At 42.8% G+C, this 23,626-nt stretch overlaps 1 protein-coding gene across 2 annotated transcripts in view; it reads left to right on the top strand.

The window, feature by feature from the left end:
• The window catches only part of MYH10 (myosin heavy chain 10), a 365,956-nt gene that overhangs the window by 134,231 nt on the left and 208,099 nt on the right, over nt 1-23,626 (top strand). For both annotated transcript variants that reach the window (XM_033960583.1, XM_033960584.1), the window contains 4 exons: nt 239-334; nt 4,688-4,806; nt 11,621-11,773; nt 16,570-16,743. In XM_033960583.1, the coding sequence (XP_033816474.1) occupies nt 239-334; nt 4,688-4,806; nt 11,621-11,773; nt 16,570-16,743 (542 nt within the window). The remainder of the gene's footprint in view (nt 1-238; nt 335-4,687; nt 4,807-11,620; nt 11,774-16,569; nt 16,744-23,626) is intronic.

Raw genomic sequence — 23,626 nt, 5'->3', positions numbered from 1 at the left:
GGCGGCAGCAGAAGGATTCACCGGGCGGTCATCTAAATTAGCTGGACGGTGCGCCCGGCTAAAAGGCCCTGGGGAGAACACTGCATATGATGATTATGCAATTCTTTATAGATTACAAAAATACTTAAATGTTGACCTAATATGTATATTTTACAGTCAAGGTTTTCAAAATAAATTAGAGAGGGGATTTGGTGACTAATGTGTACTTGACATTATTACATGTCTCTCTTTAATACAGCAATGCTCAAAGTTGTGTCTTCAGTACTACAGTTTGGTAATGTTGTCTTCAAGAAAGAACGGAACACAGATCAAGCCTCAATGCCGGAGAATACAGGTATGTTATTTACAGTTGAGCTGCTTGAAACTTTTGAGGCTATTTATAAGAGACTTAAGCATGTAGTATAATGTTATATTCAGAGGTAAATGCTTATAAAATGCTTCAGGAGTATACACACACAAAGATAGGTGTTTACAGCCATAGAGAATTATGGAGAATAAAGAAGTTATAAGCACTCAGGCCATGGCCATTCCCATTCCAACAGGTAAAAAGCTGAATACAAGGAAAACTAACATAGTAGTTTTTGGGTTGTGGAACGAATTGCCTGAGTTTCCATTATTTCTTATGGGGAAATTTGCTGTGATATACGAGTGTTTTGGATTACAAGCATGTTTTCAGTATATTTTGTATTAGTTTTTGGGTTGTGGAATGAATTGGAGTTTCCGTTATTTCCTATGGGGAAATTTGCTTTGCTATATGAGTGCTTTGGATTACAAGCATGCTTCTGGAACAAATTATGCTCGCAAACCAAAGTTTTACTATATATCCTTATACGCTATAATGTGGAGAAAGCTACATTCATTCTTAAGTGCCTCTTTCCTTCTCTCCATTACATTTTGTTTCTCTTGTTAGAGTGTTGTAATAGTCTGTTCTTCAATCACATTTATGAAAGCAAGAAGAAGAGAGAAACAATGGAAAATCATATTACTTTAAAATGACTTGGAGAAGCAATTTTTATGCTTTGAAATAAATTGAGACGGATTAGTTACATGTTTCTGAAAACAGTGGGCTGTTCAATGAAGCAATATGACTGTACTTATTAGTACCAACAGGTGTGACTGCAATATGAAAGCCTTCCTCCCTTCATATCTATTTGGCCATAAAGATTCTTCTGAGAACTGTCCATACAGGGGGCCAATACAGTAAGCTTTACTACATGCTACTGTTAATACATATTTATTTTTTTTTTGGGGGGGGGTCCATCATGCTACAACCACGGCTAAAGATAGCACAGTGGGCATACATATCCTTGCATATTTTATTGTTCCCAATACAAAAATGTAGACTAGGGTTGTCCAGAAAAACCTAAAGTTGGAGATACTCTATTAATTGAAGATTTTCTCATGAATTTGTATGTGCTTGATCACAAAATATTTTTTTTGCAAAATTTTTTTAGACCCATCCTGGGATCACTCAAAGCCAATGAATATAAGCACCACCAAAATCCATTTTTCCCCCTTAAAACTGGCTGATAATTTTGCACTAAACAGATATGTTATCATTATGCTATGGATGTAGATTAAATGTGTAAATATAAATAAATCTGATATTCTAGGTTGCAATGTCACACAGAAATTAAACAAATTCACATGCTTTAATCACTGACAAGTGTCAAACAGGACATTGCTTAAAAGCTGTTGTACACGCAGTGCCCAAGCAGTTCTATTGGGGCAAGCTGGTTTTCAAGTAGGTAAACTAAAGCATGTCACTGGGAGACTTGGTTGGACCTGAATCACATTTCCTGTTTCACGCTCTTAGTATTACCAATGAATGGTTGGCAGAACTAATGGACAGGTGGTCTGAAGATTTGATTTCCATACTGCTAAATGGTTTGTCAACACAGCCAAACGAGGTCTTAAACCGATAACTGACTTTGCCAATAGCATCACCACAGACCCAATGCACTGTGAGGCCTTGTTGCAAGGAGTTGAACAGCATCGCAGGCTTTATCCTATCGCAAGAAGACATTGAATGTTAAAGTGTTTGAAATATAGCAAGAAACAAAAATTCTCTGACCGAGTAGTCCAATAAACAATAACTATATATACTGATCCCCTACTATTAGACAGTGCAGAACCTTAGGCTGATGGTTTTATCTTATTAATTAACTTATTTTAGGGGGGCAAGCCTCAGAGTTTAGAGCCATTTGCATGATTGATCCGTGCTAAACAATTCAGAATAATCTGCTTGCTTTGCTCTTTTTGCAGTCATTGGCAACCCCCCCCCCCTTTTATTTATTCTTTTTTACTGTGGATTCTCTTATTCTAAACTTTTCTTTTCAAAAAAAATTTTTTTGAGAACTTTGTTATGATAATAGACCGCTTAGTCTTTTTTTTTTATTTTTATTTTCCCTACAGCCAAGGACCAGCACAGCCCATAATTGCCAGCAATCAATCATCACTCGATTTATAACATTATAAAGTTTGTAACAAAGTTAAACTTATTGCAACTTTGTATCAGCAGTCCTCCACTCATACGGTTCTTAATATTTCTTGCCTTTAAAAAATGCCTCTTATAGGCAAACAACTTTTATTTAATTTGCATTTTTTAATTTTTGGGATTTTTTAGGATGTATTCACCTTTTCCAAATTTAAGCAGAAGGGAAAGTAGCACATAGATCAGAGGTTGACCTAATCCACTTTTTTCTGGCTTCAGCTGAAACTGAATCTTCAGCCAGAATTCAGCTGAAGTTTGATGAAGCCAAAAATTAAACTGAAACCATGCACTATTGTTCCAAATACCTTGTTTCCCCGAAAAGACCTACCCTGAAAATAAGCCCTAGCATCATTTTTGGGGTAGGTCTTAATATAAGCCCTACCACAAAAATAAGCTATAATCCCAGGATTCGCTGGCAGCAACTCTTCAACCCTCCCCACCGCCGCTGAACCCCTGCTGACCCGCCATCCTTCCCTCCCCACCGACCGCAAGTGAGCCCTACCTTCATCCAAAGCAGCATTGGGCCAGCAGCACTCTAAACAGGCTGTCATCAGTAATGCGGCAGATTGAATTCCCCGACGGACAAGGCCGAAGCAGTCTGTTAAGAGTGCTGCCGGCCCAACGCTGCTTTGGATGAAGGTAGGGCTCGCTTGCGGTCGGCAGGGAGGGAAGGATGGAGGGTCATCAGTGGTTCGGCTGTGCTGTGGGGGCGGGGTGTGCTCAAGGGTTCTGCTGCACTAGGGATGGGAGAGAAGGATAGAAGCTGGGCAAAGGTTATGCTGCACGAGAGATGGGAGGAAAAGGAAGGATAGAATCTGGGCAAACTTTTGCTGCACAGGAGGGAGGGAGGGGAGGAAAGATGCTGCACATGTGGGGGAGAAAAAGGAAAGAGGAAGAATTAGGGTGAAGGAGAGAAAAGGAGAGATGATCATGTGCATACCCCGAAAATAAGACCTAGTGTATTTCTGGAGCCCAAAATTAATATAAGATACTCTTATTTTCAGGGAAACACAGTAGATATAATTCCACTGCCTAAGGTTGCCAGATTTTACTTTAGTAAAATCTGGACCCTCCCCGAGGCCCACCCAGTTCCACCTATCCCTGCCCTATAACACCTCAATCCCATCCCAGGTCCACCCCCTGCTGTCTGCTCTTTCCGGTCAGAGGGCATCCGCGTATGCGTGGGTGCCCTCCTGCCCAACGCAATTTCGAGGAAGCTTTTGAAAATCCGGACAAAGTGCCGGGTTTTGAAAAGCCGACTGGAGCCCCGGACATGTCCTTGTAAAGGAGGATATGTCCGGGTAAATCAGGACATCTGGTAAACCTTACCTGTGCCCCCCACCTTACAATTGCTGGTGGTCTTGTCTGAGCGAGAGCAATCCACAGTTAATCCTGGCCATGCCAGCTCCACTGTCAAAAATGCCTGCTGAGACCTCCAGCAGCCATGTGGAGGTTTGAGTCTGCGTGGACAAGAGCAACTAGGGATCAAGCTTGCCTAGACTACTTCACTAGACCACCAGTGATTGTAAGATGGGGGAGGGGAGTGCTATAGGGACACAGCGCTTGGTTTCAGTTTCAGTTGAAAACACCAGTATTTTCAGTTGTAGCGGAAACGAGGCTGAATACTGATTTTATTTTATTTATTTATTTTTGGCTTTTTTTTGGGTGGGGGGTTCAGTTTCAGTTCCTTCAAACTTTTAATACAGGTACATGAGTTATTTCCCTGCCCAAGTGGACTTTGTCTGAGCACACAGAGTACCGGTGGAAGAAGGGTTTGAACACTGGCCTAGCTGATTGAGTCTGCTGCTTGAGCCAGTAAGCTGCTACTCCACCTTTATTATATGTAGAGTGCATGTATATTAACTGACGCCTAAAGTATTAGTCATGTGTGTGGACTGATATAAACCTCTATATGATTTGTCATTAAGTGGATTTTTAGCTCATGCTTTTTCAGTAGTAGTTAAAAGTGAATTATATTCAGGTGCAATAGGTATTTCTATAATCAGAATGTTAGTTTATTTATATCTGAAGCAATAGAGAGTTGTGTTATGCCCAAAGTCACAAGGAGTGGTGGTAGGATTTGAACTCTGGCACCTGTTCCCAGCCCACTATTCTGCTAGGCTGCTGCTCCATTCTACTTTGCTATATATACACTAGTTGTAAACTAAAATGTTACTGGCTTTTCATTTTCAGCTGCACAGAAACTCTGCCATTTGCTAGGAATGAATATCATGGAATTTACTCGAGCTATTCTTACTCCACGCATAAAAGTGGGCAGGGACTATGTCCAGAAGGCACAAACAAAAGAGCAGGTAAGTTCTGGAATTTAAATGAGTACTGTGAAATTCTTTCAGAAAATTTGCACTCTATGAAAAGCAAATTGGGCTGAGAAGTAAATCTAGGCTATTTCCTATAAATTAAAAAAAAAAAAAAAAGAATTAAGCCTTAGATCCCTTTCTTGATCTCTAAATTCCAAAAAGGCAACTTCCACCATAAGAAACATATGGGGATGGTATAGAGTAGTGGTTCCCAACCCTGTCCTGGAGGACCACCAGCCAATTAGGTTTTCAGGATAGCCCTAATGAATATGCATAGGATAGATTTGCATGCCTGTCACCTCCATTATATGCAAATCTCTCATGCATATTCATTAGGGCTATCCTGAAAACCCGACTGACTGGGAACCACTGGTATAGAGCACTTTCAGAACATTTTACATGTAGAAATTGTCTTTTATAAAATTACACAGGAGAATTAACATGCATATATGTATGTATGTATATATACACATACAGTCAAACCTCATGAACACAGTCTTCTGAAAATCGATCAGGGTCTACTTCGCCCCATCCATACTTGCATTTGTCTTCTGCGGTCCCACTCCCGGTGCTTCAGCTGTGAACACAGAACAGAAATATTTGATAAACAATTTAGCCTCATCTTTATCAGCTTCTATATATTTCTTCCCTTCACCTTTGAGTTTCACAGTGGCCACTTTGCACTTCTTCCTATCATTAATATACCTAAAAATGTCTTTTCCCCTGTTTTGCTGTCTGCTATTTTTTCTTCCATTTGTATCTTTCCTTTTCTGACTACTCAACCAGCCTCTCTTAACTTTTCCAGATTATTTATGCCTGTTTTCCTCTTTCTGCAATCTTTGGTAGTTTATGAAAGCTAACATCTTTTTCCTTACCTTTTCAGTTACTACTTTTAAGAACCAATGCAGCCTTATTTTTCTCTTACTTTTATTATTTCCTACAAAATGGTTTGTTGCCCTTTCAATGTTCCTTTCAGTTTTGTTCACTGCTTTCCTACTTCTTCCAGATGTTCCATTCAGACAATTTGAATGAGCCCTTCCTATTTCGTATACTTGTCTAATATTAAACCACCATTCGGTAATCATTGGATACCAGATGACTGTAACATCAAAACACTTTCCCCATTTGTAAGTACTAAGTCCTGTATACCCATCCTGCATAGGTTCCATTACCAAGTGCTGGACAGATCTTCTTATAGAGAATCAAGGATCTCCCTACTTCTAGAAGGAATAGGGAGATCCTGGATGAGGGGGTGCTGAAAAGTTTTCAACCAAACAACCTTCCTAAATTCTTAGCATTATTTTGCCACTGTAGCTGAAAAGAGTATTTTATTTTGCAAAGTGCCAATTTGCAGAATCGTAATGCTATGTTTTGACATTGTTTCAGATCATTGATTGAACCATGTCATGTCAACAAAAGTGTGGAATTTTCAAGTGTGGAAATCCATGCATGTATTATGCAAACATTACATAACAAATGCCCATCATACTCCACAGTGAAGGCAGTGTGCTAATTTTCAGTGTGAAGATTTTAAGACCAAAGATGTAGCAAGGTCTGGGAGGCCTCAAATGGTGTCGATTCCTTAAATTGATGACCATGTCCTTAACTTGATTTTGGCAGATTGGTGAATATCAGCTAAAACAATTGTTGAGACACTACAGATATCAGGCAACGTGTTTGCTGTATAATTCATGAACAACTGGGTATGCAGAAGCTATCAGCCAAGTGGGTTCCCAATGTTTGAATACTGAAGAGAAACAATGTTGAGTGGACACTTAAGTTGATTTTGTAGAATTTTCAGTGAGCTGATGCCAACTTTTTGGAATGACTAGTTACAGTTGATGAAACATGGTTACACCACTATGATCCTGATACAATACAGTCCATGCAATGGCAGCATTCAGGTTCTCCAAGGCCAAGGAAATTAAAGACAAAAGTTAGCAGGAAAGGGCATTTCTATAGTGTTTTGGGATCAGGGAGGTGTTGTAATGACTATCTTCCAAGGGGCCAAACAGTTAATGCAGAATACTACTGTAACTTATGCTGATTAAAGGAGGCATTGAAAGAAAAAAAGAGAGTGAAGCTGCAGAAAGTTCTCCTTTTGCAAGACAATACACTTGCTCACAAGGCTGGCAAAACAATGGGTGTTTTGATGCAGTTTCAGTGCATAGACCATTCACCCTACTCACCAGATCTTGCTCCATCTGACTATTTTTGTTTCCAGACTTTTTAAAAAGAGTTTGAAAAGATGACAGTTTTCGAGTGATCGGAAATGATTGCAGAAGCGGAGCAGTAGCTTAGTGACCAGATATCAGAGTATTTTTAGTTGGGTTACAGAAACTTCAGACACAGTGTGCCAAGTATGTTGAACTTAAGAGTGAATATGTAGAATAACTTGTAAGTTTCATGGCTCCAGTTCATTCCCTTCTTGGTTGGACTGAGAACTTTTCAGCACCCCTTGGTATCCAATCAACATCTGGCATTTTAAAATCGCCTATTCTAGTGCAAGGTCCTTGTGGTCTTGAACCATAGGGTCTTGTATCAGAACCCACAAGTTGCTTTCAGAAATCTGTTAATCATGTTTTCAACTCCACCTCCTTCCCAAGAAGCTGCTCCTACCCCCTCAGTTTGCTTTCTGCAAGCAAGTTGCTCAGAAGTGTTTCTGATCTGCTCTGCGGTTTTATTATTTTAAGTATTTTTTCTCAGTGTTTGTTCGGAGGCTTGCTGCCCATAAGTTTCCCCTTTTAGTGACCTCTGCCAAGGATAAGAATCAGCCCCTCGGGGACACCTAACTAGCCAGCCTGCTGGTATTTTTATATAGCTCGGGAGCCCTCCCTTGCATAGCTGCTCACATCCCTGATTTAGTCAGGAGTAGAGAATGACAAAGGGACAAATTTTTCCCCGTCCCCGCAGGAACTCAATTTCCCCCTTCTCCGCAAGTTTTGTCGCAGTCCCTATCCCATTCCTGTAAGCTCCGCCTTAATCGCTCAAGCCTTGAAAACTTATAATTTTAAAGTGTTTGAGACTTGTGAAGATGAGGACAGAGCTTGCAAGAATGGGACAGGGACAGGAAAAGAACTCCCTGAGATGGGAAAACGAGTTCCCGCGGGGACAGGGAATAATTTGTTATTCTCTAGTCAGGAGCTTGAATACAGGCTGTTTGGACTCCTTCTCGGCCGAGATTAATAGTGGGCCGGCTGTGTGGTCCTCCTCCCTGCAAAATGAGATTTTCTGGGGTTTGAGGCTCAGTCCAACCTCGGTCCAACTGGCAGCCCAAAGACAAGTTTCATCCAGTGAATCTGTGAGGCAGATCTTTTCTCCATTTGTTGCAGCTGAGTTCCTATGCTGAAAATGGCAAGCACCACTTGGCACAGTGAGTAGGGCTTTTTTTTCTAAAACATCCATCTACCTTAAAACTCCTCAATTTTGCTTAAAATAGACAGGAATGGATTCATCAGGCCTTTTTATCATGCCAAGTTTACGAAGAATAGCTGACCAAGGAGCATCCATGTCTCATGTGCAGTGAAGTATATGAGGGAAGGGTGGGAGTCTTGGGCCCAGCCTCCTCCAAGTCCTCCTGAGTTGGGGATCTGAAGGAGGTGTGTTCCCAGGTGAAGAGACCCTTTCCAGAGCCCTCTGAAGATGCATTGATCAAATGCAGATGTGTGAGGGCTATAGAGCCCAGGAAGATCGGCGGGGGGTTCTGTCAGGGTCCTTGAGACCCCAGTACAAGGCTTCACCTTGAATTTTGTGAGCCTCATGTGGAACACCAATTTGAACTGCTGAGGGTCCTCAGCATCTGCCTAGAGTGCAGCAAAGGTTTTGGAGCCAGGGGAGCTCCCCTCAGTAGGTGCCTGTCGAGGATACAGGCTTAGATCAGGAGGTTCAGTCTGGAAGTCCTTTTAGCATTGGAGTGCTGTGGAGGAAGTAGAGCCCTTTTCAGCTTCAGTTTTGGTAGTATTGGACTTTTTGCAGGAGAGACTTCAGAAAGCCTGTTGATCAGTTCACTGAAAGTGCAAATAGCAGACCTTTCCTGTTTCCAAGCATGGAGGGATAGAGGTTTCTTGGCCTCTCACCCAGTTGTCATGTTTTTCAGAGGGGCTTTTCAGTTATGCCCTCTGGTTCGCCCCCCCCTCCCCCTTTCCGTTCATGAAAAATTATCACCTTATTGCACCTGTGCATCTGACTGCTTCACCTTGTCTCTCAGAGCAAGAGAGTCACCTTTGATTCGTTTGGATGGGTACCTAGCAATATCATTACTAGCAGTATCATTAGTGCCAACATGGATGAGTAGCATTAGATAATAGTCATTAGGCTTGATGAGTCTTGTCAAGCTTTCCGTAACATCCTGGATTTTAGCACCAGACAGACAACATACTTCCCAGGACATCATGTCTTGTCTGCAGATGGATGCCTCTGTACCCCTCAGAAGGGAATTGCCAACCACCATTACCTTATGCCTTCTAGTGGTCACGAATCCAGCAACTTTGGAGATTTTGAACTTTGGTCCTTTCTCTCCCTAGGATGCTCTCATCTCCTCCACTTCCAGGACTGCATACCGGTTCTTCAGTTCAAGGGCAGGTGGCGTCACAGTATCAATCTTGCGGGGCCCTGTGATCTGAGTCCAGCTGCCCTCCTTCAGCATAGCCTCTTGCCCATTGCTGGAAATCTTTGATGCCTCATGAAGTATTACATCAACGTACCTCTTATTCTCACAGATGCTTCTCTGTCTTGCCTCTTTCTCTCAAGCTGAAGACAGCTTGCACATGGAACCAATCCCTCTGCTTGGGTGACATTTTCTGTCTGCACAGAGACAGAAGCTGTAACCTTAGCAACAGCTTTGGTGACGCAATGTTCTCCATCCATACTATGGTTGCAGTACTCCTCGCACATGATGAAAAAGAAAATTAAAAAGCAGAAAAAATCCTGTCAAAGCAATGTACTGTTCTTAATTGACTGAAGAGCCTATAAATCAAAAGATCAGTATTGGGATGGATGGGAGCTGCGGAAGGTGGGTGGGAATTTAACACTAAACAGAGGCCCCGATGCACAAAATATTTCCTTGCAATACAAGGTATGAGTGATCCCTGCGGCAGGAGGGAGTGTGCATCTCTCCTTCCGGCCCTCAGTTTTAAAGGTCTGGAGGTTCAGGAGGCCCCGGTGGCAGGAGGGAGTGAGCATCCCTCCTGCTGATTTAAAGTACAGGGGGTCATGGCATGGGGCTTCTTTCAGAGGTGAGGAGTGGCCTAGTGGTAGAGCTGCTGCTGCTCCTTGTAACCCTGGACAAATCACTTAATCTTCCATTGCCCCAGGTACAAAATAAGTACCTGTATATATGTAAACCATTTTGAGTGTGGTTGTATAACTACAGAAAAAGATGATATACAAGTTCAGTCCCTTTCCCTCCCGCACAGATGTGCATGCATAATATTCAACTTGGAAAAAAAAGCTGCTCTCCCTGCCCTGCTGAGCCGCAGGACTCCCCAAAGCTGTTGGTGGCTTTGGGGCTTTCCCTGCCAGCTCATCCAGTGGTGGCTAAGCCAGCAGGGAAAGCTCCAAAGCAGCTTTGGGGAGTCCTGTGGGGCAGGGAGATAAGTTAGTCTGACAGGAGGGAGAAGCTGTTCCTAGCGATTGCTCTTCTGAGCAAGTACCTGGCATAGTTCCTCTCCCCCTTTACCGACAATTCTCTGCATGATTAGCATGCATATAATTTGCATGCTATAGTCCTAAGCATCACTAGTAAAGAAAAAAATCATTCCCACCACAGTATTTTTTTTTACCGTGGTGTCTGGAATTTTGTGCATCTGGCTCAGAGACTTTCCTCAACTGTTGTTTGTGCCCTAATCTGATCTTATCTTACCCTCTGAAATGCAACCTAAAGTACATCTCTGTCAAAGGAGCCAAGAGATAACTGTGATCTGGTGTTCTACAAATGAGTAGAGGTTGGAAAGGGGCCACAGAATGTAGAAGAGACATCCTGTGTGTGTGGGGGGGGGGGGGGGAGGGCATTCTTGGAATTAGTGTTAAATTTAAAAAAAATCATGATAACAAACTTGGCACTAAAGTTGTATAAGTTATTTATGGGGACAATCACTTTTTGCTGGTAAATAACATTTTTGTTCATTTGCTGGCTCAGTGACTAGGAAATTTGGCTCCAGTCTAGCCTCAGGTGATATGTCAATTATTGGATCTGATTGTGTTTACATAGCTCCATAACCTGTTCTCCTAACTTGACTATCTGGTAAAGCATTAACAGACTTAATAAAGCAAGTTATGTTTTGGGGATGAAGTACTGAGCAGAATGTACAAAAATGGGTAAGTTGGTTGGCCTGTAACTTTAATTGTAAGAGTTAAGATCTCTAATGTAAGTTAGAATGAGCTTGTGGTATAGCTTTTAAATTTGCATAGTGCTTTGTATAAGTACAGTATTTGATACAAACATTAAAATGTTACTGAGGTGTAGAGCATATTCTTTGCAGATATTGCTGAATATTAATTTAACAACAAATATTTCACATTGCCCTAATGTTTCCAGCAGAAAGTGAAATGATTATGGTAAATTTTGAAAGCTTGTTGCTCTTTCTCCACTTGCTTCAAATGTCTGGATTAAGAGGTTTTTATTAACCATATTTCATTGCTCAATTGTTGCCCCATAAACACACATGCCTGCATTCACCAGCAGCACAATATGTTTTCAAAGTTTATTTGAAACATCAACAAAAAAGTAAATTTGTTAAAAAAATAAAAATAATAAAAAACATTTAAAGGACTAAATTCTCCAGTATTGAGAACACTTATTATTTTTCAGGCAGACTTTGCAGTAGAAGCATTGGCTAAAGCAACTTATGAACGTCTGTTCCGATGGCTTGTACATCGCATTAACAAAGCTCTTGATAGGACAAAGCGCCAAGGAGCATCTTTTATTGGCATTCTGGATATTGCTGGCTTTGAGATCTTTGAGGTACGTCTCTTAAAAGTTGATTTTAAACTTACTGCTTGGCCTTGGCAATTTTTTCATAAGCTTGGTTCTTCCTAATTCTGTATGCAGGGCAGGATTTAAGGTTCAGATGTTTGAGGGGCCCTCTCAGATGTGTAATTCATTGGCACTCCTTGGAAGATTTTGTCCTGATAAGTTATTGGTGGCAGAAAGAAGGGAGAAGGGGAACAGCCACTGCTGCTTGTTGAGGTCCTCTGCCTCTTGTGCAGCATTCTCCAGTTGGCAAGAGGAGTTGGCAGTCAGCACTTACATGCTGCTTCCTCCTCTGCTGATTTTTCATCTACCATGCAGTGCTCTTTGTAGAGGCTTTGTAGAAGTGGGGAGCTCAATACAGTATTGTTTTTGTTTTTTTTAATTCCTTGTATTGCAACTGCAAGCCCAAAAGCTGAAATCTTATTTGCATCCTTCCCTAGGCCTGTTGTCAATAAGGGCTTCTGGTTTACAAAACAGGAAAAAAAAATCACTCCAGAAAGGAGCTGGGAGGAGACATTGCAGGCTGGAAGATGGGGCGGGCAGCAGAGGTGAGACGCTCCGCCTACAGCAACCTCCCTCCAAGTGTTCCAACAGGAAACAAAAACCCTTCCCTACATTCATTCCCACCATCCCTCCTAAAGTCATCAGCCCTGAGTCTTCATAGCCTTGGCCCCTCCTCCTCGTTGCATCATTGCATTTCAGTTTGTGTACAGGAAAAGAGCATGTGATTTTTATTTTCTTTTTTTTAACAAAACAAAACAAAAAAAAAAGGATTCTTGATCTTAGCAAACTTTTTTCTGGGGCATTCTCCCATTCGCCGTCTCCTACAGCGGCTGCATTCGCACCCAGATACTGAGGAGGGAGTTTAGCGTGAGTGTTCCCGGGGGGAGGAGGAGGATGATGACTCTGTCCGCCCACTCTAGCCTGCGTGTGACACCTCCCCACGAATCACGTACAGTCTCTGTCACGTAGGCATGGAGCTCAGCATGTAAGCACAAAGAGTCTCAGGGAGCTCAGCTTGGCGCTGGACCCGGACCAGAAATTAGGTAGGCCTCAGGATAGGAACTCTGGGTCCATCCCCATGGGAGTCCCGTCAGCCTTGGATGGGTCCCCGTGGGCCTGGGAGGGGTCTCTGTTGGAGTCCCATCGACCTAGGGCAGGGGTAGGCAATTCTGGTCCTCGGGAGCCGGAGCCAGATCAGGTTTTCAGGATATCCACAATAAATATGCATGAGATAGATTTGCATCTCAAGGAGACAGTGCATGCAAATCCATCTCATACATATTCATGGTGGAGATCCTGAAAATCTGACCTGGCTCCGGCTCTCGAGGACCAGAATTGCCTACCCCTGACCTAGGGGGATCCCTGCGGGACCTGTGGGATTCCTGCAATCCCCGTTCCGTGCAGACCTCTACTTCAATATGAGAATTGCATTTTGTAAATATAGTGGCTAATAGCGTTCCTTCGGGATGCTCATGGTGCCAGTTGGCCTTGTCCCCGCAGTTAAGTGAGGGAACACGTGCAGAATACTTACCACCCCTTGCGATCGTGTGATCCAGAAGCCCCTTTCCTTCCAGTCGCTGCAGTCTGGACATCTCTCTACTTCTTTCCCTTCCCCTTATCTTCACTGGTGATTTTCATTGTGTCCGAGCAGCACAGTCCTTTAAACAAGTCATGCGTGGCTGCCTGAAACTTCTCCTCAGATGCAACCGGAAACAGGAAGTTGCATCAGAGAAGTTTCAGGTAGCCGCATGCAACTTGAGAAAAAGGCAAAGGCCGCTTGGAGACGATTAAAATCACCAGCAAAGGTGAGGAGAAGGGAGGGAGGGAGATAGCTGGATGGCGGCGATCAGAAGAGAGGGAGGGGGCTGCTGGACCACGCTGAAGAGAAGTGGAGAGAGTGGAAGAAGATGCTGAAGGGAAATGGGAAGGAGAGAGTTAGGAGAAGACGCTGAAGGGAAATGGGGAGGAGAGAGTTGGGAGAAGAGGCTGAAGGGACATAGCGAGGGGAGCATATACTGGATGGAAGGAGGGGATAAAGGAAAAAGGGCATATGCTGGATTGGGGAGACAGATACTAGATCTGAGGCGAGGAAAGGAGGAGAGAGATGCTAAAAACCACCTGGGGGAGGGAAGAGAAGATGTGTGCCAGACCAATAGGGGAGTGGGTGGAGGGAGAGATGGAAGGGAAAGGCACAGTAACAGAGCAGATGCCATATGGAAGAGACAGAGAGAAGGCAGATAGTGGATTGAAGGAATAGAATGACGAGAAGATGAGGAAAGCAGAAACCAGACAATAAAGGTAGAAAGAAATTTCTATTTCTATTTCTTTTCTTTATTTTTTTTTTTTTTTGCTTTGGGATAAATTAGTATATTAGTTGTGTTGATAAACATTTATAAACAAAGTCTTGCCAGCTGAAGATCTCTTCCTCTAGTCCAGCAGCCAGAACTTTGATTTATAAAATGACAATTGTACAGAATATTGTTTTTTTAAATACTTTAATAAAATAAGTTGTTCAGTATAAAACTATTTGAGGCTTTTGCGGATGGGATCAGATGGTTTGCGTGGACGGGATGGAGACCAAGCTCACGGGGGTGGAGACGGGGACAGATTTTTTCCCCTGTGTCATTCTTTAACTGACATATTTCTGCAGTATGCTCATGAGAATGGACAGAGTACCATAAAGTTCATCATACTATTCCTATCTACTGGAAAAGATATTATCAAGTTAAGAACCTAATCTCTTTTTGTGAATCTTACTATGGTTCCCTTGCTGCAAAAGCAAGGTCTCAGATCAAAAATGTTCCCTGAGAGGAAAAGCAGGCTCTCGGGTAGTGCAGCAGCGTGTCGGGTCCAAAAATTGCTGCCATGCTGTAAAAGCAGCATCTTGGATCAAAAGCAGGGTCCCAGGTCCAGAAATTACTGCGCATACAGTACTAGAAAACTGGAAGAGAAGCTGTGTGCTTCTTAACAGCAGTGAGAGGTGCATGAAAGAGTGAGTATCAGCTTTAAATTTTGTACATGTTTCCTTGCAGTGAAGCATGGTCTCAGATCAAAAATGATTCCTTCACCGCAAAAGCACATACTGTAAAAACATGATCTCGGCTCAAAAACATGGCTTCCTTGCAGTGTGTGAAGGCGGAAAACAGGAAGACAGCCTAAGCACTTTTTTTTTTTTTAATTCTTTATTAAATTTTTCAACTACAGTTGTGCAACAAATGATTCACAAATATGGATATTTAAAAACAAGCACAATGAAACTTACAGACATTGTACAAAATTATATTATCCCCACCCTTCCACCTGATATACAATTAAAATGAAACCTTAATGAAACTATTCATAAAATCCCTAAATCAAATTCCAATTCCTTCCCCCATCCCCCTGGATGTGTATGTTTACATATCTGTGAAATAAAACTCAGTTATTCCTCTTTACAAAATTTAGCCAATGGCTCCCAAACATCCATAAAACTCTTATACCGTCCCCGTTGTATAGCCATGCAACGTTCCATTTTAAAGGTATAACATAGAGATTCCCACCAGAATGTGTAGTTCAACCTATCCCAGTTTATCGAATTTCTTAAAATGAGCTGCATGGCAACCCCTGTCATTACAAAAAGTAGCTTGTTATTTCTCACAGATAATTGACTTTTAGCTCTCATAAGAGTACCAAATAAAATAGTATCATACGATAAAGCTGCTGGATTCTCTAATAAATTATTTACTAAGCACTTCTTAACGGTGATGTGATGTGATGGGGAAGTCTGCCAGATATGCCAGATGGTTTGATTAGCAAAGGTCGGATAATCAAGACTGTACTGTATTTGCAAAGCACTAGATATAGGGCTTTCCACTGTGTTGGCCCCAGGCTTTGGCAGAATGACCTCTCAAAATTAATCTTTAGTGAGTTGTTTTTAATTTTTGTCCATTTCCTGTTGAAAGTTTTTGCTCATCTCCGTGAGCTGTTTTGTTTTTGGTGAGCAAGGGCTAGCATGGGTCTTTTCAATAGATGGGGATTGGGTTTGTGGTGGGAGTTCTATCTTATAGAACATGTATTTTTGTTCTGTAGCTTTTAATAGTTGACAGCTTGTTGAAGTTGGGATATGTGTTCAATCACATTTTATGTATTTTATTTTAATTTTATAACACCAAGAAAAGTGGTTTTGTTGGTTTTTTTTTGTGAGAAATCCCAAAATTAGAGTGAGAATGAAATTTGATCCACTACATTAAAGCATACTGCTGAAATGATAGTTGACTGTAGCACTGTGGATTAATCCAGTGATTCCTGTTGACATGTAATGCCAATACTTCATAACCATAGAAAAGTCATTGTGTAGCTACGGTGTAATGACTGTAAAGAAAAACCACATTGTTTGGTAGAGGTACCTCAAAGTACCTATTTACAAAGTTACCATTTTTTCCCCAAATAGAGATCCCACCAAATGTCTTACATGGTGTTGGTAGAGGCCAGGAAACAGTTTTGACATGGAAAGCCGCTTTTGCTTTTAGATGTTCTCTTCCAAGTAGTAGAAAGAGGACACATTGATAGACAGTATGAAGAATTGTTCTGCTGTATCTGTTCTCTTGCCTGGCTCTTGAATAAGTGAAAGATTTCTTGTTATACTGTTTTTGGTTTTTCATCAGTCCTGAAACTTTAAATCTTATCCTGGTTTCTGTGAATGTTTGCTGTTTGTTTTGCTAATCAGTAAGTGTGTTGATTCTGTTTTATCTAATTCATCTTTTAAATTCCAGGTATTTAATGAGCTAATTTTTAACATTTCACAGCTAAATTCATTTGAACAACTTTGTATCAACTACACGAATGAGAAGCTTCAACAGCTCTTCAACCACACCATGTTCATCTTAGAACAAGAAGAATACCAGCGTGAGGGCATAGAATGGAACTTCATAGATTTTGGCCTGGATCTGCAGCCCTGTATTGATTTGATTGAGCGACCTGTAAGTATCCTAACTCATCTTAAATTCATAACTTTATAAGCAAAGTCCTTATACTATTATACTGTGTGAACCACACAGTATAATAGTTGTTTGGATCTAGCCCCTGCTAGATCCAAACAACTGTTCACCCTCACAAACCAACTCTTCACCAGCGCCCAAGGAAAAAGCCACAACAACCAAACAGAACTTCTTCCATTCCAAAGTACAAACCATCCGCGATAATCTTGACACCAGCACCAACCCCACTCCTACACACTCTCAGCCTATCCCAAATACCCCATCCTCCACCACTCTCTCCCAATTTGATATGGCCACCCATGCCGAGGTTCTCGAAACCCTGAGAGAACTCAAACCCTCCAACACCATCCTCGATCCCTGCCCATCCAACCTCCTGCTGTTCACAGAAGATGCTATGGCAGAATCCATCCTCCCCATCATTAACACCTCCCTCTCCACAGGGACAGTTCCCCTCAGCTGGAAATCAGCTATTATCAAACCCACTCTAAAAAAAACCCACCCTTGATCCTAATGAACCCAACTATCGCCCGGTCTCCAACCTCCCATTTGTCTCCAAACTCCTTGAACGAATTGTGCTCCGCCGACTATACCCTTTCATTGAAGAACAAGCTGCTCTGTCCCTTGCTCAATCCGGCTTTCAAACAGGCCAAAGCACGGAGTCGGTACTCCTAGATGTCATTGATGACAGCTGGGCAATACTCGACAAAGGCAGCGATGCCCTACTTGTCCTACTTGACCTCAGTGCTGCCTTTGACACGGTCGGCCACCACCTCCTCATATCCAGACTCTATGACCTTGGAATGAAGGACTCTGCCCTCCAATGGTTCACCTCCTTCCTCCATCAAAGGACCCAAATTGTCCTACTAGGGACGCACAAATCTAACTCCAAGCCTATCAAATATGGCGTTCCCCAAGGCGCCCTTCTATCCCCCCTCCTATTCAACCTCTACATCAGACCTGTCATTGATATAGCGCAGAAATACAACATTAAAATCCACTTCTATGCTGATGACATCCAGCTGCTCCTCCCACTAGGCGAGAACCGATCGTCCCAAATTGCTAACCTCCAACACTGTCTCTCTGACATGAAAACCTGGATGACAAACAACAAACTACAACTGAACGCCTCTAAGACTGAACTCTTATGGATCAGGAAAAATAGCACCAAATACACACGTCCAACACTAGCATGGGACTCCACTCTACTAACGGCAACAGATCAAGTACGCAGCCTAGGAGTAACCTTAGACGGACACCTATCACTATCCGCCCACATATCCCAAGTAGTCTCTACCTCCTTCTACTACCTCCGCCAACTGAGAAGGATCAAACCCTACGTCTCCACACCTGACCTGGCTCAACTCCTCTACGCATATGTCCTCTCCAGATTGGATTACTGCAACTCCCTATTTAATGGACTAACCAAAAAAAATCTCAAATGTCTTCAACGGGTTCAAAATGCAGCTATCCGCCTCCTACACAGCCTCAACTACCATGATCCCATCTCCCCAGCACTCCGCGCTGAACACTGGCTCCCAATTAGCCAGCGCTGTGCATTCAAGGCCCTGGCAATAGCACATAAAAGAATTTATGCCACCACCCTCTCCTACATAAAATCCAAGCTACCCATCTACATCCCCACCCGCACCCTCCGCTCAGAATCGGAGACACACCTATGCATTCCCCCCCCCTCCCGGAAGGTCCCTCCTCTCAGAAACTGCCCGCAAACGCTCCTACAGCCACTTCATTTCCCATCTCTGGAACCAACTCAGACTACAGAACTCTTTAATGACATTCTGGAAAATGGTAAAGACCCTCCTCTTCAACTAAAGGTCACCTTCAGTCTTCACCCCTCCCCCTTAAGCCCCACCTCTACTCTTCCTTCTCCTTTCTAATCTTCCCCCTAATTCCTATATAGTCCTCACTGAGCCTGTATTCAAATAACTTGTATTCTAACTAAACTACTTATATTTAAACTAGTTGTTTAGCCCGTTACATTAACGGGTGCTAGCAGCCCTTCTCCCTTACTTTTACCTCCTCCCTGTCCAGCAGCACCCCCACCCATTCCCTGCTCCCCCTATATAGCAGTAGCCCTTCTCCTTTTATCTCCCCCTGTTCAGCATCACCCCATTTCCAGCTCCCCATATCCAGCAGTAGCTCTTCTCCTTTCCAGGAGCCCTTCTCCCTTCCTTTTACCTCCCCCCCCCCTGTCTAGCAGCACCTCTTCCCTGCTTCCCCTATCCAGCAGTAGGCCTCCCTTCCTGTTACCTCACTCCCTGTCCAGAATCACCTCTTCCCTGCTCCTCCTGTACTGCAGCACCCCCTTACCTGCTCCCCCTGTCCAGTCCGGTGATCTCCAGCCATCAGGCTGGCTCCTGCAGGGAGTCTAGTTCCTGTCCGGTCCCCGCCAGGCATGCGAGCCTGCTCCGAACCCCTCCCGACCTGCCGGGAGTATTTGAATTAGACCCGACGGTTCCTGTTGAGGGAAGCACTCCTCACCGGACTCAGCGGTGAACTCCAGCCATTGGGCCGACATCCGCCTTGTTTTTTTTTTGTTTTTTTTTTTAGTTGAAAGACGCGGCGGTGGCTCCTCTCATGATCCCCGCCTGCGTCGGAAGTCCGACGCAGGCGGGGATCATGAGAGTAGCCACCGCCGCGTCTTTCAAAGAATCGTTAGCCGCGCATGCGCACTTTCTATGTGTCGCTACAGCTCACGGAAAACCGGCACACACTTAGGAAGTGCACATGCGCGGCTTACCATTTTATTATATTAGATTACTGCTCTTAATTTTCTGTATAGTCCCTGTATTTAAACTGCTGCACAGTCATGTATGTCCAAACATTTAAATTTACTGTATAATCTTGTATGTCCAATTGCACTCCATTGTGAATTGCACTCCATTGTAGACCGTTCTGAGCTACTGGGAGGATGGGATAAAAATCTAAATAAATAAACCAACTGTAGAATGTTGTTTACCTTGACAGCTTATATCTTGATCTCCCAGTTAGACGTTCTAGAGCGGTGTTTCCCAATTCAGTTCTGGAGTAACCCCTTGCCAGTTGAGGTTTCCAGATATCCACAATGATTTTATGCATGAAAAGAAATTTTCATACAGTTGAGGCAATATATGCAAATCAATTTCATGCATATTTATTGTGGGAGTACACCAGGACTGGCAAGTGGAGGGTACTCAAGGACCGACATAGGAAACGCTGTTCCAGTGCAATTGCAATAGGTGAGACATTCTAGACCAGGGGTGTCAAACTCAATCACATAAGGGGCCGAAATCTAAAACACAGATTGGTTGTGGTTGGAATGGCGACTCATGTTTCCTCTACGCCTATGTTATGTTCTCAGTATCAAGATGCCTAGATTGTATAAAGACAACAGAATTTTATTGGATACATGGAAGACTTTACGATATGTCAGTAATTTAACATCTATTCCAATACATAAATCGACAAATCAAAATATATGATTAAACTCCAAGATTCAAATTGGCGGATTTAAGGTCATCTGGAAACATTGGATGATTGTAGAGATACCTATTTTGGATGATGTTATTTCTAATGGTAAACTGCTTGACTTTTCACAATTGCAACATAAATATGGACTTAATAAATCACAAAGCTTTAGATGGAAGCAGGCCATTCAGGCGGGGGTTTCCTGAATGGAATACTCTTAATAATCATTATAGTATGGAGTTCTTATGTTTTCAGGTGGAGTTTCTGGGACACCGAGCCGCGCAGTGGTATAAATTGATAAATGGATTAGTTCAAAAGAAGCCTAAATCTGGTCTTAGAGATATTTGGAGCATTGAGATTAAGCAGCAAATTACTGCATCTCAATGGCCACAAATTTGGTCTTGGTGGATGAGATCTACAGTGTCCGCATCTATGAGACAAACTTGGTTTTTTCTCCTACATAGAGCTTTTTGGATCCCAGTTAGATTACAAAAGTTGAATAGTTCTAAGTCTAATAGATGCTGACATTGTACTCTCGAAGTAGGGACTCTAGATAACATATTACATCTAATTGGAAGAATTGGAGTAGACTCAATTATTGTTTCTGGTGGAATTCGTTTTATCACATTTACAAAATGGAAAGAACAATTGCGATACAAAAAGGAAATTATAATAAATTTAAAGAAATCTGGGGGCCATTGACAAAATATTGTAATGAATTAATACCATTTTTCCAATATGAATACTAATACAAATGAAGGGTGGGGGGGGTTCTGAATATGATTAAATATTTAGTTCATTAGATAAGAATTCTTATACGATAAATTTGATGGCATATAGAAGGAAAGGGATGGGAGGGAAGAGATTAAATCTTATGTATTAAAGGTTAATTGGATAAGAAATTCAAGTGATGTGTACAATTTTAATATGTCAATTATTTATACACTTGATGTAAGATGTAAAATGAATAAAGAATTTTTTTAAAAAGCCAAAAACCACAGGCTATGTCGAGGGCTGAATTTTCAATTAAGATACTTAGTCTTAGTGGAAGTATAATAATAATAATAACTTTATTCTTGTATCCCGCAATACCATGGAAGTTCAATGCGGTTAACAATAGAAGAGACTGTACATTTACAGCGATGATACATATTACAGTGTTATTACATTTACAAAGATGTTACATAAATAGCAGTAATAAAAAGGCATATACTAAAGAAGAGACTGTACGTATACAGCGATGTTCCATGTTAAAGCGGTGGTACATTTACAGTGATGTTAAATATGAGGCTATGAAAAGGCAGGGCAATTAGATAAAACAGAGCTTGAGAAAGAGAGGCCATAGTGGCTTGGGAGGGGGGCGTAGTCAGAGGGAATGGAGGCATGTCGAGGTCAGGAGGGTGCAGGGAAGGGGGGAAGGCAGCGTTAGCGGAATTTGTCGAAGAGGTAGGTTTTTAGTGACTTCCTGAACAGGTGGTAGGGTGGAGAGTTGGAGATGAGGGCGGTAAGGCAATTGTTCCATTTGCCCGCTTGGAATGCTAGGGTTCTATCAGTGAATCTCTTGTAGAGGCAGCCTTTTAGGGAGGGAAAGGTGAATAGGTGGGCGTTTCGTGTGCGAGAGGGGCCTGCTATTTCAAGGTGCTCAGACAAGTAGATTGGGGAAGATCCTGTTAGAGTTTTGAAACAGAGGCAGGCGAACTTAAAGATGATCCTTGCCTCTACTGGGAGCCAATGGAGTTTGGTGTAGTAGGGGCTAACATGGTCGTATTTTTTGAGATCATAGATGAGGCGGACGGCCGCATTTTGGACTGTTCTAAGACGTTTGATGGTATTTTTATAGGATCCCAGGTAAATAATGTTGCAGTAGTCTAATATGCTTAATACCAGAGATTGGACGAGTAGACGGAAGGCTTGGTGGTCGAAGTAACGTTTGATGGTGCGCAGTTTCCAGAGGGTACAGAAACATTTTTTCACCTGGGCACTGGTATGGTCATCGAAGGTTAGGGTGCGGTCCAGGATGACTCCAAGGATTTTTATGGTGGGTAAGATAGGGTAATCTAGCCCATTCAATCTGAGGGAAGTGTTTGTTAATTTGTGGTTGGGACTAGCTAGGAAGATTTTGGTTTTTTCAGAGTTCAATTTTAATTTGAGTTTTGAGGTCCACAGTTCTAACTTGGTGAGGATAGATGCGATGAGTTTTTCCGTTTCTGGAGTGAGTGAGGTAATGGGAACAATGATGGTGATGTCATCTGCATATATGAACGATTTTAGGTTAGAGTTTGCTAGGCTTCGTGCCAGAGGGGTCAAGTAAATATTGAATAGGGAGGGGGATAGGGGAGAGCCTTGTGGGACTCCACAAGGGTTACGCCAGTGGTGGGAGAAGGCTCCATTACTGTGGACCTGGTAGGTACGGTTGGTTAGGAAGCCTGTGAACCAATCTATTACCTGACCGGAGATGCCGATGGAGTCAAGGCAGTTGAGCATAATGTCGTGGTCGACCAGGTCGAAGGCACTACTCAAATCGAATTGAAGTATCAGGGCGCTTTTACCCAGTGAGAACAGGTGGAGGAGGTAATTTGTCAGGGCAGCTAGGACGGTTTCGGTGCTATGATTTGGGCGGAAACCGGACTGGGAGTCATGAAGAATATTGTACTTGTCGAGGTAATTCGTAAGGTTGTTGTTGACAAGACCTTCCATGAGTTTTTGGAAGAGTGGAATGTTGGCGATGGGTCTGTAGTTGGTGATGGAAGAGATTGGCTCCTTGGGTTGTTTAGGGATAGGGGAAATGAGGATGTGGCCAAGTTCGGACGGGAAGTGTCCAGTGGACAGGCATAGAGATACCCAATTGAAGAGTTCTGCTTTGAATGATGGGGGGGCGCATTTCATGATGGTGGGAGGACAAGTGTCTAATAGGCAGTTGGAATTGGCGTATTTAGAATAAAGTTCGAGGAATAGATTCCAGTCAGGATTTACAAAGGAGGTCCAGGACATGTCGGCTATTGAACCTTCTGTGTCTGCTGCGCGTAGGTTGAGTGGGGGATCGGGGCTGTGAGCTGAAAGAGACAGTTTTAGAGTGTGGATTTTGTTCGCGAAGTGGTCGGCTAGAGTGATTGCGGAGGGAGGGAGGTCACCCTGAGACACCAGTCAGGAACTTCTGTGGAGCACCGTGCTCCAGTCTAGCTTTTACACTGGGACTGGGTCCTTCTGCCTGCAAATGGGTACTGAGATAGCATGATGAGGAGCTTGGAGTGCCACTGGGACTAGGGCTGCACAGTCAGGTACTTAGATGCGACACATTCACTGAGGGCCACATAAAACCGCCAGGTGGGCCGGATTTGGACCCCAGACCTTGTATTTGACATGTGTGTTCTAGTCAGTAGGGTTATTTCCCTTTAGTCGC

This window comes from Geotrypetes seraphini, chromosome 10 (assembly GCF_902459505.1).
Source record: "Geotrypetes seraphini chromosome 10, aGeoSer1.1, whole genome shotgun sequence".
Lineage (NCBI taxonomy): Eukaryota > Metazoa > Chordata > Amphibia > Gymnophiona > Dermophiidae > Geotrypetes > Geotrypetes seraphini.
The sequence above is the reverse complement of the archived record's forward strand: the minus strand, read 5'-3'. Positions and strand labels throughout refer to the sequence as shown.